General features: G+C 44.5%; 1 protein-coding gene across 1 annotated transcript in view; it reads left to right on the forward strand.

The window, feature by feature from the left end:
- LOC117042101 (C-type lectin domain family 2 member D-like) overlaps positions 1-12,089 on the forward strand; it is a 44,973-nt gene extending 32,884 nt beyond the window's left edge. The window contains exons 3-6 of the mRNA XM_033141577.1: positions 5,868-6,050; positions 7,184-7,312; positions 8,813-8,982; positions 11,742-12,089. Coding sequence (XP_032997468.1) covers positions 5,936-6,050; positions 7,184-7,312; positions 8,813-8,982; positions 11,742-11,849 — 522 coding nt within the window. The 5' untranslated portion in view covers positions 5,868-5,935 and the 3' untranslated portion in view covers positions 11,850-12,089. The remainder of the gene's footprint in view (positions 1-5,867; positions 6,051-7,183; positions 7,313-8,812; positions 8,983-11,741) is intronic.
- Positions 12,090-16,960: the final 4,871 nt, after the last annotated feature.

The following is a 16,960-nucleotide window of genomic DNA, read 5'->3' on the forward strand; positions in this document are numbered from 1 at the left end:
GCGGGAACAGAAATGCACTCTGCACATACTCAGAGGTTTCTCTTCTTGACTCCCAATAGAGAAGCAGCCAACAGACGGGGACCCAGCCAACGTCTAAGAATATCCCCCCGCCGCCCTGCCGATCCCAGAAGGTTTTGCTGTGGGCGTTGCTGGCGGTTGGGAGGAAGAGGCGCTCTGCACTTGGCTCAGAGGCGCCGGAGCCTCGGTTTCCGTCGCCTCCCGTGGCGCACAGAAGCAGTGCTCTACTTACAGACTTTTTGGGGTGCAAACAGCACCCCGGAATGGATTGTGTCCGTAAGTAGAGGTACCACTGTATTTAAAATATTTATGCACCTGCCCTTACATTCAAAATTCCCAAGACAGTTTATAAGAACTAATACAAATTACTTTAAAAACAGTAATAGGCAGTACTCAAAACGATCTATGTGCAGGGGGTTAGGCAGAGGTTAATAAAGCCTGGGGAGATAAAAAGGTCTTTAGAAGGAAAAGGATGAATGAGTAAAAGCTTATTTATTTGGCACAGAGAGCATTGCCATACTCAACTATGAAATAAGCAGTGATGCTCCTTCCCTGCCTGCTCCACAGAGCTGTGAGTGCCATGCAGCCTGCCCTGTGCCCACTAGGCCAACTTGTTGCAGCGATGGACTCTATTTTGTTAGCAGTGAAGTTTCATCTGCCAGTCTGGTGGGTCTCTGTAGTGTGGTCTAGTGGTTAGAGGATCAAGATGAGCAGTGTTCAAAGCCACCCATAGACCCAGTCTCTTAGCCTAACCCAGGGGTCAGCAAACCTTTTCAGAAGCAAACTGTCCCTCAGACCTTGTGGGGGGGCAGACTATATTTTGAAAATAAAAAAAAATCAACTAATTCCTATGCCCCACAAATAACCCAGAGATGCATTTTAAATAAAAGCACATATTCTACTCATGTAAAAACACCAAATAACATAGAGATGCATTTTAAGGACACATTCTACTCATGTAAAAACACGCTGATTCCCGGACCGTCTGTGGGCCAGATTTAGAAGGTGATTGGGCCAGATCCAGCCCTGGGCCTTAGTTTGCCTACCCATGGCCTAACCTCTTCTATAGGCCTGTTGCACAGATAATGGGGGAAAGAGAAATGTATGGGGAGGGAAAGATGAGATAGAAACCTAACAAATTACTAAATGCATAGGATGGGAAGGGTGAACTCTCATCCTTGGCCTCAGGCAGCAAAATGTCCTGCACTAGCCCTCAGGGGAACAGCTCAGCTGGTAGAGTAGGAGACTTTCAATCTCAGGCTTGTGGGTTTGAGCCCCATGCTGGATAAAAGATTTCTTCATTGGAGGGGGGTACTTGGACCAACTCTACAATTCCATGAAATGCACAAGCCCCATTGATTGTCACCACCACCCCAGTTTTTGCCAAAGAAAGCTTCCTTACTGCTTTCAGAAAGCAGTAGCCAAGGGAAGTGTCATTGACTGGGTCCCCTCTCTGGGTCTCTGCCTGGGGGCCAAGGGGAAGGGAAAAGGGAATGAAGGGGCAGCAGACGACAGGCTGAAGACAATAAAAGGCGAGAAAGCGACGAAGGAATGAGGGGAGGGGAGAAAAGAAAAGAAAAGAAAAGAAAAGAAAAGTTGAGTGAGGAAAATGGCAATGGCACAAGAAAGGAGGTAAAGTATGAAGGGTGGAGTGGAGAAGGCTGAAGGAAATATATCTGGGGCTGGGGTGGAAGAAATGGAAAGGACGCAAAGAGGAGCAGGAAAGGAGGAAGGGAAAGGGACAGAAAGCGAACGAGAATCAGAAGGAGGCTGAAGGAGACCGGCAGCGCAAAAGGAATGGAATATGAGGAGCGAGGGGAGAGGAAAAGGGCAAGAAGGGGAAGGGGCGAAGGCACCACGCAGGCACCCGATGGAGGGGCGAGAGAGAGAGAGAGAGAGAGACGGCCGGGAGGGGAGGGAGGCGCGAGAGGGAAGAGCGAAGCCTGACTCAGCGGTGGCAGCACAGTGAGCGGCTCTGCAGCCCCCGCCGCTGTGAGCTTGCGACAGGCGCTCCTCCTTCGCCTCCGGGACAGGAGCTGCCTTGGGCAAGGGGAGGGGGGGGCAAAGGGAGGAACTCGGGCGGCCTCCTCCTCCTCCACTGCCTCCCCTTCTTCTCCGCTCCTCTCTTCCCGCCCCGCTTCTTCCTCAACATGATTGACGCCGATCATTTTTGCTTGGGGGGGGGCAGCTGGCTTCTAGGGGGGGCAGCTGCCTATGCCTATGCGCCCGGGCGCCCGGGCGAGCTCAGAGAGGAAATGGCTAATGAAGGAGGGAGGGCCAGCGGTAAAGACGCAGCCTAGATCGTAAATCTTAGGCTTGGTTTCGCGCCCAACACGTGTAAAGCTCTTCCTTTCCTCCAAACTTACCATTCCATCAACTAAAATAGGATAGCTATAAATAGGCGATGCTCCTTCTCTGACAGAAGACAGATAGATTTCTTTTACAGCACCTGCTTCACTAGGAGGCGCTTTGATGTGTGGGCTTTGCAAACCATTCTGGGCTTTGTAAACCATTGGAGGCTATTTGATTCCAGATTTTCAGGGCATCATCCTGATGAGGTTGGTTTACAGCTGAGGGAATCTCACTTTTTCTTTGAGAGTGAATTCAGATTTCCAGGCTCCTATACAAAACTTAAAATAAAATAAAATAAATCTCCAACCCGCTCCTACTGGTGCCTAGCCGGGCTCCTCCTGCCTTTGGCTCTTCCCTGCCTAATGAAACGCCCCCCTCCCTCTCCCTCTCTCTCTCCCTGCTCTTACGGCTTCTATGTGGCGCTCCTTTTGCATTGCCCAGCCGGCTGCTGAATCGTGTGCCCCGCTTTCCCTTGCCTATCTGTTCCTTTCCTGAGTGCAGCCACCCTCAGAAAGCAAGCTTTAATAACAATACAGTAATAATTTTATTACTTATACCCTGACCATCTGGCTGGTCCACGCTGGAGTGCTTACTAGATCCCGTCCCCCGCTTTCTCTTCCTCCCTTGCTCAGGGTGTCCGCCAGTGGCGAGCAGATTCCTCTTGGTGCAGAGGGTGCTGCCTTCTGCTAAATCAGACCACTGCTCCATCTAGCTCTGTACTCTCTGCACTCATGGGCGATGGCTCTCCAGGATTTCAGGCAGAGGTTTCTCCTAGCCCTGCCTAGAAATGCTGGGGATTAAAGTTGGCACCTTCTGCATGCCTTCAACTGCCACTGCCAACTTGGAATAAAATATTAGGAGGTCATAATTGATCATGAGACACGACATGCAAACACCATTTGAATGCCCTTCAACTTGAGGGGGGCAGCCCCCTCAAATATTTTATTGGCTTCTGCGTGCCTTCAGTCACCAAGCTACTTCTCTTACTTTGGGCTTCAAAAATGGGATTGAAACCAGGGTTTGAGGCACGAACATCCATTGGCTCTTGCTGGCTGGAGAGGATTTCTTGCCACACCCAAAAGACTGGGAGCGGCAAGCCTTTGCTTTTGGCAGAGGATGGGTTGGCGTGTTGCTCCCTTCCTATTTTGCTTTTTGATGGAGGTGGCAAGTTTTCCTGCGTGGAAATGGGGGCTGAGGATCTGGTTTTTCTCCACCTGGCCAGCCCATTCCCTTGCACAGGTGTGTTTTCTGTTTGGACAGGGGTGAGTGGGGGGATTCATAGAAATCATCATGTTGGGAGGGACCCTGAGGGTCATCTAGTCCAACCCCCTGCAGTGCAGGAATCCTGCCCAGAGCTGTCCCTGGGTGGGTTCAAACAACCAAGCTCCTAGTTAACAGGCAGACACACTGACCCATTGCACCACAGAAGGTCAGGCAGAGGGGCAGAGAGCGAATCAGGCCAGGCCACGGACTGCTCACAAGCAGTGGCAGTGGATTGGGACTCTTAAGACTTTCAGGACCAACATCGGATGGGACTCTTGGTCACTGAAAGCTTGGGCTGCACTGGGATCTTGACACTTCACTCCTCCTCTCTCTCCTAGTTCCTCCTCTTCTGATAAAAGGAGGCATCTGCCCTGGACTGACTGAAATCTGTCAAAGGACTGTCTTCTGGTGAGTAAACGTTTACTGTTCATACTCCATTCCCATGGTAGTGAGTGCATCTGTTTTTATTAGATTGAGGTGGATTCTTTGTTGCTGGGATTATAATAGCTCAAGAATATAGACTTCTCTCTCCCCCTACCCTCCCGTAAATTCAGAATGTGGAACAGATTAAGATTTGTGTATCATGGGACCTGCGACAAAAAAGTTGCAATGTGTTCACGTATTTTTTACAACTCCAGCTTACAGCCCCGCCAGACATGCCCTCCCCCACCAGACCATTCCATGTATATCTCTTTCCTGGTCCCCCGGTCCCGTCTCCCCAGGGATGGGGAACCTCACGTCTGGGGGCCAAATGAAACCATCTGGATCTCTCTGTTTGGCCCTCGGGACTCTCCTCAAGTATCCCCTCCCCCTCCCCCCACTGATCATCAAGTGTTTCTGCCTGACTGGGATGTGGTTTTGAAATCCAAATGCCTCTTGCTTGCATGCACCAATGGCCCATCTAGTCCAGCATCCTGTTCTCACTGTGGCCACCTTTTTTGCAAAATCACAACAACAACAACAACAAAAGAGTTTTTGAGCCATTTTAAATGAACATTGACAAAATCTACAGCACCAACATGGGCTGCTATACACCTGGATTTTCCTGGACATTTCAGCAATTTCTGCCCAGACACTGCTTAAGCGGGCTGAATACCGAAATTCTGGGCGTATGGCAACCCTATTTTCAGCAACTCTTATTCGAAAACACTGCTGCCCCCAAGTGGGCAAGTGGCAATAATAATAATAATAATAATAATAATAATAATAATAATTTTATTATTTATACCCCGCCCATCTGGCTGGGTTTCCCCAGCCACTCTGGGCGGCTTCCAACAAAAATCAAATACATTAAAATATCACACATTAAAAGCTTCCCTAAACAGGGCTGCCTTCAGATGTCTTCTAAAAGTCTGGTAGTTGTTTTTCTCTTTGACATCTGGTGGGAGGGCGTTCCACAGGGCGGGTGCCACTACCGAGAAGGCCCTCTGCCTGGTTCCCTGTAACTTGGCTTCTCGCAGTGAGGGAACCTCCAGAAGGCCCTTGGTACTGGACCTCAGTGTCCAGGAAGAACGATAGGGGTGGAGACGCTCCTTCAGGTATAATGGACCAAGGCCGTTTAGGGCTTTAAAAGTCAGCACCAACACTTGGAATTGTGCTCGGAAACATACTGGCTAATAGCCATTGATAGCCCTCTCCTGCATGGATTTATCCGATCCACTTTTAAAGCCATTCACCATGGCAGTCACTGTCTCCTGGGGGAATCGAAGTGCCATAATTGGACTATGTGCTGTGTAGAGAAATGCTTTCTTTTACCCTAAATCTCCCAACATTCAGCTTTGTTGGATACCCACCAATTCTAGTGTCCTAACAAGAGTGGGAGAAGAGCTTTTCTCTTTCCGCTTTCTTCGTGCCATGCATAATTTTATAAACTTCTATAGATGTGCTGCGTATGTACAAAGGTAAAAGTTAGTTTCTTACCTGCTGACCTTTGCTTCTAGCTCTGCCCACCCCTGGAATGTGACACCCTCCACCAAGAAGCTGAGAAGGAAATTTGAGGGGAAAAGAAACCCCACCTCTCTTCTTTCCCATGGCTACTGAGCATGCTCAGACCTCAATGGATCTTTTTTTTTTTTTTAAGAGTGTTGTCCACTTAAATATTTGTACTTCTGCCAACCTCCATATTTGATACCTCTTTTTTTGTTTCTCATAAAGGCGTCTGGTGCTCCTAATAGCATGTAGGCAAGCAAGGGTTATTTTGCTTCTACATAAGTTTTTCTGCTATCTTTCTGAAGGATGAAAGAGATTGCTTTAAGGCATAGCAGCATACTGTGAAGAAGATCTGTTGGAAGGTGAGCCGAAAATGGTGGAACATGACAATACCTCTGAAAAACCTGCAAATGGAGCACAGCAAGCTATGCTTTTGCACTCACAGAACCGAGTGAGTTCTAATTTTGAACATTCGGAGACGATATCTGGTAAGCAAGTTAATTCTGATGCATGAAAAGTATTAGGGTGGAGAATGGAGACAGATTATTGGTTTGTTTGTTAAAATCTCTTTTTTGCAGAATGCGCAGTCATTCCATTCCATTTTGTAAGCAGGTTTTGGTAGTTTCCAAAATCCTGCTCAGCCTATGTAGCCATGGGTGACAATGGGGCATATTCATGACAGCATGGCTGAAAATGAATGTGGGCCATTTTCAAATGAAACAAATAACTTGCACGGAGACTTCGTTACCAAATGAAGCGAAGTGGGTCAAATGTCCAGCTAGCTTGCCAGTCAGCATTAATGAAAAATCACCTGTAGCCACTGTGATAATAATAATAATAATAATAATAATAATAATAATAATAATAATAATATTTATACATACATACATACCAGCCACTCTGGGCAGCTCCCAGCAGAATGTTAAAAACACAATAAAACATCAGACATAAAAAACTTCCATAAACAGGGCTGTCTTCAGGTGTCTTCTAAAACTCAGATAGTTATTTATCTCCTTGACATCTGATGGGAGGGTGTTCCACAGGGTGGGCACCACTGCTGAGAAGGCCCTCTTCCTGGTTCCCTGCAACCTCACTTCTCGCAGCGAGGGAACTGCCAGAAGGCCCTTGGAGCTGGACCTCAGTGTCCGGGCTGAACGATGGGGATGGAGACACTCCTTCAGGTATACTGGGCCAAGGCGATTTAGGGCTTTAAAGGTCAGCACCAACACTTTGAATTGTGCTCAGAAAAGTACTGGGAGCCAATGTAGTCCATATAATTCCATGCCACAATGCCTACTCAGTCTTGGAAGCAAAAGAATGGCTAAGCAGTTTTTATTTAACACCCAGAGTGGTTTTGGTGGTGAATCTTCATTTATCCACAAAGCTTTTTATGCTAATATGTTGAGCTTGCATAATCTATAAAGGCTTCAGAATTGCACATAACTTTGATCACCTTGGTGCAAAATCTTGGGAGGGTTGTGTGGTTTCGGTTTCTTTTTGGCACAGAATACTCACAAAACTGGCCAAAAGAATATTGATTACGAAGTAGACATCTAATATATGCATTTCTCTCTCTCTCTCTCTCTCTCTCTCTCTCTCTCTCTCTCCCTCTCCCTTATAGTTGATGATGAAAATAAACCAGGCGTGGTGGAGAAGAAAACATATACTATTAACGCTTGGATTGTCCATTTTTTCGTAGTTTTATTCTCTCTCTCTTTTATTGGCAATATTGTCCAAGGGGTTCTCCATGGTGAGTTCTCAGCTATTCTCTTATCCCTTATCTTTGACTGCCACCTTGTGGTCATTGTTTGCTTCTATGCCTTAACAGGCAGAACAGAGGGACCTTGGCAAACACGTGTTTCTGTGTCTGTTTTCCAAGATAACACAAATGTGGAGGAAACATGTGGCATTCTCAGGGAGATGGGACTCCTCTCCCATGTAACCAATTTCCCCCTGAAAACACTTGCCCCTGAATTAGTGTTTTGCAGAGGACCGCAGCCTTAGCTTCCATAAGACCAGCAAGAGACGGCTCTGGCAATGACTATAATCAACTAAAAATGTGTCCTGTGTTCAATCAGGGCAGCAGACCCCAGTTTAATATTAACGCTTCCAAAAACTGTGGGCAACAGGCACCATCTTAGAAGAGGCCTTCTGTTTCAGACAGACAAGACATTCCCCTTGCATTGCCTTTTATTGTGTGGGTTTTCCAGACCCCAGCTGAACTTCTGGGGATGGGCAGGGCTGGGGCGAAAAAGGGGCAATGCAACAGGTGTTATTCTCGGCTTTGCACAGTAAGACCAGACACCAGCTAGAGCAGCGAACCTGCAACAGACTAACATCAGAGCCTTTGGGGAAATTGTCAAGTATAGATGTCACTCAATTTAATACATATTTCCCGGCAATTAGACTGCAGTTCTGTACCGCAGGGAGGCAGAACTTTTCTTTGAGCCTCATAGGAAATCTTCCAGTATGCGTGGAACGAAGTATGTGTCTCCTACCTTTGCATCTCCTACCTTGTACAGTAGCCTGGAAAATTCATTGTAAACAGGAACAAATTTCAGTTCAAAACAATCTAGTTCACTTTGCATTTGGTTCACAGTTTAATTCAATTTCTTCTGAATGATCCTTGGCAAATTTTTTTTTTATTTTTTATAAAAATCAACATCTAGAACGTTATAAGCTGCTGTGTTGGTATATAAATTATATTTAAGAAGACTAAGGAAATATCAAGGCGCACAGACTGTTTATTTTCCCCAGCAATTATTATATTTTAGCTTCAAGGCCCAAAGAATTTTGGATAGTTAAGAACAAATATAAAAAAAATGAAGTTGAAGATGGATTAGAAATTGTGTGCTTCAGAGATTATTATTCTTTTAACAAATTCAGTGACCTTTGGGGTTTTGTTTTTTTTTACTTTCTCTTCTGCTCTATTTCCTAAAGCAAAAAAGGGCTCCTTTTCCTACCAATTGTTCTTATTCCCAAGCAAAGATCTGCAAATTTAATCCATGGAATTACAAATCAGTATGTTACCTACTCAGAAGCAAGTCCTATTATTGGACTTGAACTCCCAGGTGAATGGTTGTGGGAACTGCAGCCTTAGTAGAGCAACACTCTTTACCTTGTCTACTCAGAAATAAGGCCTATTGAATTCAGTGGGGCTAAGTGGAGTTTAAGTCATAGCCCCCTCCATTTCCAGAGCAGTAGCTGTGCAGTCATTTTAGCAGCTCTTAAATGTCTTTCTTTCTTTTAGGTATCTCATTGAAATGCCCTTCATGTGCCGGCCCCTGCCCCCAAGGCTGGGTTGTGCACGAAGCCTGGTGCTACTATTTTTCAACTGCTGAGGCAACCTGGAACTCCAGTCAGAGCAACTGCTCTTCTCAGGGTGGCTCCCTGACAGCAATCGATACTCCAAGTGAAATGGTGAGAGCCTTCCAGTCTGCCCTGTGGACTTGGTTTATAAGCAAGTACAGTGGTACCTCAGGTTAAGAACTTAATTCGTTCTGGAGGTCCGTTCTTAACCTGAAACCGTTCTTAACCTGAGGTACCACTTTAGCTAATGGGGCCTCCCACTGCCGCCACACGATTTCTGTTCTCATCCTGAGGTAAAGTTATTGACCCGAGGTACTGTTTCTGGGTTAGCGCGGAGTCTGTAACCCGAGGTACCACTGTAGCATTTAGGCCAAGACTGTATTGTGATTTGCCAGTTAAATCGGTAGTGGGGAACCTTAGGTCCACCACATCTCCCAATTCAGCTCAGTGCTTCTGTCCCAGTTGCCAGTCCTCCCATGACACTTTATGGATACCACAGATAAGTCTAACTCACCTCTGATCTTAACACTGACAGTGTTTCTATTTCCAACAGGAGGAATTGATGACCATCATTAACTTGGATGGCTTTCAAAGATGATTAGAGAAATTTAGTGGAGGAGAGTGGCTAGGTTCTCCCTGCACTGTCAGAGGCAGTATTCCAGTAGCCCTTAAATCTTTGAAGTTAGTGCTGTAGGGCTTAGCTAGGATCAGTAGATAACACCCTTCTGCTTGCTCTTTAGATTCCCTCTTAAGGGGTAAGTTGTTGTTGTTCAGTCGTTCAGTCGTGTCCGACTCTTCGTGACCCCATGGACCAGAGCACGCCAGGCACGCCTATCATTCACTGCCTCCCGCAGTTTGGCCAAGTAGAGGGGTCTTTTCACCCACTTCAACCCCAGCACTAGATAGACTGTGTCAATCGCTTCAGTATTTCTCTTTTGTAACTAAAAAGTGGTATAAAAACATTTTAAGTGAACCATCCTGCTTTTGTAGCTTCAAACTGGACTACTAGACTGTAATATATTTTCTGTAAGGCTCCCCTGGATGATTGTTTAGAAATACTTTTTGATGTAAAACACAGTCCATTGTGTAATGGCAATATGAGCCCATAGCATATTTTGCTTGGTTGTTACTAATTCATGTCCTGCTTTTTCACCAAATGGTGCTCAGTGTTCCAGCCACTCTGCATAAATGGCCCTCTCACCACAGTTATTTTGGGAGCCATCTTGCCAGATTAATCTGAAGGGAAGAGAAGTTCTCCCAACAGTTTCCTTGGACGTGGGGCTCGCCATTAGCAGTTGCAGGGCCACAGCTTCTTTCTCCTCCTCCCACCGTCGCCTAAAGGTTTTTGTTTTTGTTGCCACTGCAACAGAAGCAACTGTAGGAGCATTCTGGCAGCCATTTTGTATCCCTCACAATGCCCTGGGCCCAGCATCATTTCAGGATATGAAGCAGAGGGCAGGGAATGGCGGCTACAAAAAAACCTAATGAATAAATTAGCCTTGAAGACTAAGAATAAAATAAAAAAGACTGTTAGTTTTTGCAGATAGTTTTCATATTACAGTTGTACCTCGGAAGTCGAATGCCTTGCGAGTTGAATGTTTTCTGGTTCCTGAACACCGCAAACCTGGCAGTGAGTGTTCCGGTTTACAAACATTCTTTGGAATCCGAATTTCCAACGCTTTTTGTGGCTTCCAATTGGCTGCAGGACTTCTGGAACGGATTCCGTTCGACTTCTGTGGTACCAGTGTACTGTTTTTATCAACTGTCGGGGTTTGGTTGCTGGAGCTCCTCGTGCACAAACTTGGACTGCTCATGCACGAGGTACCAGTAGCGGGGAAAAGCGGCCAGCGTTCCGCGTGCTTTTGAGCACGGGCGCCGGCCAAGTCTCACAATCCGAAGGAAGCTGAGTAAGCCGGGTGACGACTCCGAAGGTGCATGAGTTCTTAGTTGCCTTCTAATTAAAATATTGCCTCGAGAAATAGTGGATACCCTGAATCTGAATAGATAGATTAACCCAAGGAAATTAAAAAATTTACCTTAAACCTTTTACCCCCTTTTTTACCCCAAAGAAAGACAGACACCGGTTATAGCTTTAGTGGCTTTGGCAGAACCCGTGTAGGCTCGTCCCCTAAACTAAGTTCTCCTAAGCTCAAAGTCCCTGCGCGCCCAATCTTCCGCGAGGCTAACTAAATAATACTAAAACCGAAATATCTTCCGCAAGCCTAGCCCTAGGCTAAACCTAAAAGGAATCTAACTAAAGCTAAACCGAATGATCTTCCGCGAGCTAACTCTAACTAAAGGAAAAACCCATCCAACCCGTCCAGCCCGCTCCCAATACCCTTAAACTAAACCCTGAACTTAAACTAAAAGAACGTGCGGCTAACCAAAAAGAACGTGCCTAAGCGGGGAGCCTCAGCCTTTTATTTAGGAACAAACGTGACATCATGATCAATGCCTAAACCAATAAAATCACTGTTGCTGCCCTTAAAAAAGGCGGGAAGCAGGTTTAACGCTCATTGATAACTTTGAACATGACCGGGACTACAAAATAAAGGCGGATTAATCTCATTGGTGAACCAAACTATTCATTCTTGCTTTCACTTTCGCTTTTGCGCGTAGTGATACCAAAAGTAGATCCCGAAAACCTCATTAAACAAATAAATAAATGTGGATCCTATGGCGGATCCGTGCAACGTATTCCGACAATCAACTGCTGTGGCAAATGTTTAAACATGTTAGTGTATTTGAAGAAAATCCTGACAAGTGGGTAGAATTTCTGAGGTTCCTCTTTTTGAGAATGTCTTCTGAAAAACGTCTGTCAAATATTTAGTTACTTTCCCTCCCCCTCCTCCTAAAAAAATAACCTGCAGGAATTTCTACTGAACGAGAAGAAAGCAACTGTTTATTGGATTGGGCTACAGAGGGAGAAAGGACAGCCCTGGAAATGGACAAATGGCTCATATTTTGACCCTTGGTAAGGTATCCATTTGATTCAAGTTTCAGATGATCTTGAGGCGGTTGTGTGATTAGAGATTTCTGTTAAATATTGCTCCATTAAACAAACATAGAAAGAAAAGTTGTGTCTCTTTTTAAAGGAATTGGAAACGAAACCTCTGTCGCATGATCCACTGTGCTGCAAGGGGCTTGGATGAGGCAGATATGCTTCTTCTCCCATCTCTGCCTGGATCCCTGGCCTATGCTGGTGAGGGATGCCCCAATGTGCCCCCCCCCCATGGCAGGTGGACAGAAGCCATGCCAGCAATAAGCTGCCGGGGGCACAAGATCCATTGGATTCTGAACCAGTTCTGCTGCTGTCACATGATGGAGGCAGGCCAGATCTGTACCTATTTGCTGCACCGATTCAGAAGCTGGAGTAGCAAAGAGGCATTTGTCATAATCACCTGCCCAGTCTGCTCTGGCTGGTATGAATGGCAGGCCTTTCAACGTAGGGGTGTCTAGGCTATGCTGCTCTGTTAGGCCTTGCAGCAGGACATTTAGTACAGCAATGTTGTGGAACTCCCTTTCCATAGATATCCAATAGGCATTGGCTGTTTTGGGGTTTTGGTGCCCATTGAAGACATTTTTATCTCACTGTGCCTTCCCAGGAGGGTAATCCTGACTTGGTCACTGTTAAGTTTGGAGCAGCATACCGGTAGTTGTTTTAACAGGTTTCTAACCAGTCCTTAATAAATTGCATATTGATACCTCGCTTGATTGCTCTTTGGAATATGAAGTGATTAAGATGTTTTCTAAATAAGGAATAATAAACATGGACTCCATCTCTACTGTGTCCACATTTGTGGAATGCTCTCCCCAGGGAGGCTCGCTGGCACCATCATTAATTACATATCTCTAGGCACCAGGTGAAAACAGTTCTCTTCAACAAGCCTTTGGGAGATTAACATTTCTTGGCCTTTTAAATATGTTTGTGGGAGGAGGGGTGGTGTGTATTTGTTTCCATTTCATTAGCTATTTTGAATTCTCATTTTGCATTTTTATGCTGTGAACTGCGCTGTGTTCTTTGGATGAAGGGAAGTATATAAATTTAATGAATAATAATAATAATGTTGCAGGTTTAAAATTGGAGCAGATGGCCTGTGCGCTTACTTAAATGACCGAAACACCAGTTCTTCATGGTGTACATCCGAAAAAGAATGGATATGCAGAAGACCTCATCTCCCAGCTTGAAGAGAGCTCAGAGTCTTCCCAGCACAAAAGCTTCATTGACTGCACTTTGTACAACAGCTACCAATTTCTTAGCATTGTCTTAAAGAATAAGTGCCTTTCTTTTGAAAGACAGGGTTGTATCCAGTGTTAATCATAGGTAGGGTTTCTTCCCATAAGCCCATAGAAGTACACTAACTGAAAACTGTCCTTATCTGTCAGAGTTTTCAGTGTGACAGTTTATCAATACTTAGCTTAGATTCTTCTTACCCATTCCATGTACTTTATAAAAGTCATGGCATCATAAGGATACCACAATAACCAGGAAGTAAAAACCTGGGAAAGCCAAGTTTCCGAATTTTAAAGTTAGCATGCTTTCTAGCCAGTTCAAACTGAAAAGCCATTCCTTTTAACTTTTTAACCAGTCTATTTCTACGACTTCTATTTCTTCATCGTCCTTTTTATAAGTTTGGCCTGCGCGATTCAGCATGGAGGGGGGATGCAGGATGCCAGAATGGGAAGGAGACCTTCCTCCTCACCTGGGTTAATTATATCCAGTGCTGGATTTACGTATAAGTTAAACAAGCTATAACTTGGGGCTTCACTCTCTTGGGAGCCCCCCAAAAATTTAAAGGGAAAAAAACCTGGATGTACAGTATTAAGTTTTAAAATCAGGTAGGTAGTCGTGTTGGTCTGACGCAGTCGAAATATATCTATTAAAAAATTTAATTGTCCAGTAGCACCTTAGAGACCAACTAAGTTTGTTCTTTGTAACAATGAGGCTGCTTCATGTGGTGGGCTCTCATGAAGGAAAGACAGACCATACGTGTTGAGGTATCAGTCGAGGGACGAGAGCACCGGGCACTCCCTTGCCCACGTATTTATTAGTGGCAATATATGCATATGTACAAGCAATTAACCAATCACCATTATACACTTCTATGCATATGTATAAACCATTAACCAATCATCGTTGTACATTTCTATAATAATTAAGTAATTAATCAATTATATTAGCAAAGCTTATTCATGCCCTTGATGTCAAAAGCCCTTTGTTCCTTGCAGCACACTTCATTCTCATGGTATGCTTGTGATCATTCTCTATAGCATACTTTATCATGGTATGCCTGTGATCTTAGCAACACACATTACTCTTATGATATGTTTATGATCTCAGTGGCATACTATATTATGCTTGTGAGGGATGTGGAAGGGACGAACTTCATGCCCTACTGCACCTGCAATTACCATGGTGCCCACATACCAGTTGAGAGTGGATGCTGGAAATACATCATGCTGCATGCACACAGACACGTCCTGTATTATTCCCACAGTTCTTGGTATAAGCTTTCGTGTTCATGCTTTGAAAAGAAGCATTTTTAACAAAAGCATGACGAGGAGAGGCAAGGCTGAGCTAGTGTTCATTTGCTAGTAGCAGGGCCGGATTTAGATTTGATGAGGCCCTAAGATACTGAAGGTAATGGGGCCCTTTATACGTCCAGCTGTACTTTGTCAACAACAAATTGTCACTGTTTTTGGTGTTGAATATATGCTATATGGTAATTTATGGACCTAATAGGTATCTAAAGCCATTTGCACATGCAGAACGTAAGCAACCTATATATAGAAATGAGCAAACCAGTGATATTTTAAGGAGCAGGCTAGCAGGCGGGGCCCATTACTTACATCATAGGAGCCTACACAACACAAAACACAGTTGCTGTATATAGGTTTTATTTTATTTGTTTTTTATATTATATTTTGGACAATACAATGACCTAACCCGCCCAAGTGCATATGAATCAATATGGCCAATCTGACACAACCCCCGCCCACATACAAGCAAACCATATAGAAACCAACCAAACCTTGGACCCTCCAATCTGTAACAATGCCAATAAAAACAAATAACTATATAAATAAAGGACATATCCGTGAGATACTGACACCAAAACACTCCACAAACACTATGCAATATAATGAAAAGATCATTAACCCCACCCAAACCTCTCCCTCCCTCACCTCGCCTCTCTTTTTCCTCAATGTCTATGACATTTTGCTACCACAAAAATATATTTTAATAAAAAAAAAGGTGGTGCTACTTTTTTAGAATCACATTTAACTATTCTTACTCGTCTCAACATCTATTTTCATATGTTTGTGTAATGGATGATCTTGAAATATATTTTTGTAAAAGACCCCACCAGTGATTAATGATAATCAGAAGAATATGGAGGGGGAAATACTTCAGTTGCTGGGTTCATATGTTTCCCAAATAACAGCTGGTTGCTCTGTGCATGCAGTGGGATCCTATAAGGCAAGGGTGTTCAGGATTTGGGTGGTACCCAATGCTAACCCTACTCATTGAACTAGTTGGACATGGAAAACTTGGGCTCATTGATTGTGAGGTTGTGAGCTTACAGGGTTAATAGCTCAGATAGTTACGCCCTGCCCAGTGGGAGGAGGTTCACATATGGGGAACATTCCTTTGTAATGCAAACACTTGTTAGTTTCTGTTTTATCCGGAGTCAGGATGAGTCGCAATGCCTGCGTGCTCGCCTGGCTGGAATGTTTTTTTCTGCTGTATATAATAAAGCTTTAGTTTAGTGAAGCTGGGAGTCGTCTTGATTTATTGCAACGATGACACACAGACACACGGCCACTGACTGCTGCTGAAGCTGCTGTGGAAGCTCTGCTTTGCTGATTCCGAAGGGGAGAAGAGTCCGTAGGCAAGTGTGCCGGGCTCCATTCTTTCAGACTTTATGGCTTTTTGCAGCCTACCACCTTTGATAATGGAGGTTGCTCACCTCATGATCCTTCAGGTTTCGGATTACTCTGAATGGGAATTGGTTGGATACAGCCCATTATCTGTGTCATGATTGGTTCATGTGCTTCCACTTGGTAGCTGATGATTCTCTTAAGTAGGGTGGGGAGGGGAAGAGAGAAACACTTAGCTGTTTGTCCTATGTCACTTTGAGGCTGCATGGCAGCTCTTTCAGTCGTGCCTTCTCACATTCCTCCGACCCCACCCCCTGCTAGCACATGATTGATTGACTGATTGAATAAAATTTATATGCCGCTTGATTGTAAGAAGAAATATTAAGCGGTTTATCAAAAAGACTAGTATACTGTTACTGGCTTCCCACTTGTCTGGCTTAGTAGCAGAACTGGGACAGGAGACAAGGTTTCTCAAGTGGGGCTTGCTGTCAGCTTGCATTTCTTAGTATAGAAAGTATTGATCTGATGTGTAGAGATCTTTTTCTAATTAATTCAAGAGGGTTCTGGAAGCTTCTCTGTGTGAAAGAAACAAGCAGAATGTTCATGATGTTTGGGTTATTCCTTCAGAGAAGTTGAGTACAGCTGGCTTAAACTGGTTTTGTTATCACTTCTGTCAAGGTCATGCTAACTATAAAAGTAGTGCCAGAAGGAGCCTGGGTTCCACTTTCTGTCTAGTGTGGTGTTCTTTATACAGTGTTAAGGTTTAGTCTTATTATATGTTATTGTAAGTTTAGGTTAAGTCTGCTGCAACTGGAATTCTTGTAGACAGTGCCAATTCTCAATGTATTGGATTTGTGACCATTATGCTCATTTGCCTTCAGTAGCAGTAAAGCACTTCTGGATGAAATATTAATTGCCTCCGGTCTATTTTGGGGGGAATTCTGCAACACATTTAAGTTTTTACTCTGCTAACTACACACATTGGAATCTACTCTGGATCAATAGTGAGTAGAATTTCAATGACAATATTGACAATCACATTTTGCTGAGTGTCAACATTCACATCTTCAACATTAACCTGAAGGAAGCAACAGTGACCATTTCAACATGTGACTACCTCAACTCTCTTTCGCCCTAACAAAATAGAAAATTCTTTCCAGTAGCACCTTAGAGACCACCTGAGTTTGTTCTTGGTATGATCTTTCTC

Source organism: Lacerta agilis, chromosome 2 (genome assembly GCF_009819535.1).
Source record: "Lacerta agilis isolate rLacAgi1 chromosome 2, rLacAgi1.pri, whole genome shotgun sequence".
In the NCBI taxonomy this organism is placed as follows: Eukaryota; Metazoa; Chordata; class Lepidosauria; order Squamata; family Lacertidae; genus Lacerta; species Lacerta agilis.